Source organism: Meleagris gallopavo, unplaced genomic scaffold (genome assembly GCF_000146605.3).
Source record: "Meleagris gallopavo isolate NT-WF06-2002-E0010 breed Aviagen turkey brand Nicholas breeding stock unplaced genomic scaffold, Turkey_5.1 ChrUn_random_7180001865759, whole genome shotgun sequence".
NCBI lineage: Eukaryota > Metazoa > Chordata > Aves > Galliformes > Phasianidae > Meleagris > Meleagris gallopavo.
The window spans coordinates 1,239-3,429 of NW_011131057.1; the positions used below are offsets into that span (position 1 = coordinate 1,239).

Below are 2,191 nucleotides of genomic sequence, written 5' to 3' on the forward strand. Positions count from 1 at the left end.
GGGTCCGAGGAACGGAGCACCCGCGCCCCCGGGGGGCTGAGCTCCGCCGGCGCTGGGATGCAGAGAACCACCTAACCTGGCATCACGATCCCCGAGGCGAGGCACTCCAGCACCCGGCGCAGCGCCTCGCCGGCGCCCATGGGCCTGTTGGCGGTGCCGATGGATTTCTCGCACAGCAGCTCCAGCGGCTGGAAGACATTGGGGGAGAGGTGAGAAGAGGGGGGAGGCGTGGGGAGCGACGCGGCCGGGGGCTCCCAGCGGTGCGCGGACACAAAGCCGCCCTTCTGCCCCTAAAACTCGCTTCCACTTTCCGACGTGGGCGCTTGGATTTGGGGGGAATCCCAGAGTCCTACAGAGGGTGCCTTGGGAGGGTCCTCCAAGGCTGCAGAACCTCGGAATGGGGTTGGGGTTGGGTTGGAAGGGTCCTCCAAGGTTGCAGAACCTCAGAATGGGGTCGGGGTTGGGTTGGAAGGGTCCTCCAAGGTTGTAGAACCTTGGAATGGGCTGGGCTTGGGTTGGAAGGGTCCTCCAAGGTTGTAGAACCTTGGAATGGGCTGGGCTTGGGTTGGAGGAGTCCTTCCAGGTAACAGAACTTCAGAATGGGTTTGGGGTTGGGCTGGAAGGGTCCTCCAAGGTTGCAGAACCTCAGAATGGGTTTGGGATTGGGCTGAAAGGGTCCTCCAAGGTTGCAGAACCTTGGAATGGGTTTGGGATTGGGCTGGAAGGGTCCTCCAAGGTTGCAGAACCTTGGAATGGGTTTGGGATTGGGCTGGAAGGGTCCTCCAAGGTTGCAGAACCTCGGAATGGGTCGGGGTTGGGTTGGAGGGGTCCTTCCAGGTAATAGAACTTCAGAATGGGTTTGGGATTGGGCTGGAAGGGTCCTCCAAGGTTGCAGAACCTCAGAATGGGTTGGAGGAGTTCTTAAAGGTTGCAGAACCATGGAATGGGTTTGAGTTTGGGCTGGAAGGGTCCTTCAAGGTTGTAGAACCTTGGAATGGGTTGTGTTGAGTTTGGACGGGTCCTTAAAGATTGTAGAACCTCGGTATGCATTGGGTTTGGGTTAGAAGGGTCCTTAAAGTTACAGAATGGAACGGGTTTAGGTTGGAAAAGTATTTAAAGGTTGTAGAACCATGGAATGGTTGGGTTGGGTTGGGTTGGAAGGGACCTTAAAGGTCGTGGGTGCATGGAACCCAACAGGAAGGGCTGGAGGAGCCTCCAAAGTCAGAGAACGCGGAACAGGTTCGGGTTCTGTTGGGTTGGGTTTGGAAGGGTCCTCAAAGGTTGTAGAACCACGGAATGGGTTGGGTTTGAACAATTCTTAAAGGTTGTAGCACCTCAGAATGGTTTGAGTTTAGATTGGAAAAGTCCTTAAAGGTTGAAGAGCCTTGTTATAAGTTGGGTTTGGGTTGGAAGGGTCCTCCAAGGTTGTAGAACCTTGAAGTGGGTTGGGCTTGGGTTGGAAGGGTTCTTAAAGGCTGCAGAGCCTTGGAATGGGTTTGAGTTTGGGTTGGATGGGTCCTTAAAGTTTGGAAAAGCTGGGAATGGGTTGGGTTTGGGTTACAAGGGTCCTTCAAGGCTGCAGAGCCTTGGAATATGTTGGGCTTGGGTTGGAAAGGTCCTTCAAGGTTGTAGAACCTCAGAATACGGTGGCTTTGGGTTGGAAAGGTCCTTAGAGGCCACAGAACCACCTGACAGAAAAAGTTGGGTTGGAAAAGTCCTTAGAGACTGCAGAACCGTGCAATAATAAATGGGGTTGGGTTGGGTTGAAAAGCTCTCAAAGACCAGAGAACCACAGAAGGGTTTTGGGTTTGGGTCGGAAGGGTCCTCAAAGATCACAGGACCACGGAATGGGCTGAGTTTGTGCTGGGAGGGTCCTGAAAGCTCACAGAACCACGGGATCTCAGCACAGTTAGGTTGGAAGGGACCCCTCCAGCAGCTCAGGGCCCACCTGCAGCCGTGGGCACCTCTGGGACTGGGGCACCCACAGCTCCGGGCTGCGGCGCCGCGCTCTGACCGCCCTCTGGGTGAAGGATTCCCCCCACAGCCGCCCCCAAGATCCCCTCCCGGAGCTCTTTGAGCCTCTCCCCCCTCCTCCTGCGCTGCCTCCCCCCACACGGCCGCTCTCCTCCTCTTTCTAAGGTCCTTCCAGGCCCCCAAAGGGCGCCGCGCCGCATCCCCCAACCCGGGCCGA

General features: G+C 56.6%; 1 protein-coding gene across 1 annotated transcript in view; it reads right to left on the minus strand.

The window, feature by feature from the left end:
- ILF3 (interleukin enhancer binding factor 3) overlaps positions 1–2,191 on the minus strand; it is a gene marked incomplete at both ends in the record, with an annotated part of 5,978 nt that overhangs the window by 1,235 nt on the left and 2,552 nt on the right. The window contains one exon of the mRNA XM_010726990.2: positions 77–188. Within this exon, the coding sequence (XP_010725292.2) occupies positions 77–188 (112 nt within the window). The remainder of the gene's footprint in view (positions 1–76; positions 189–2,191) is intronic.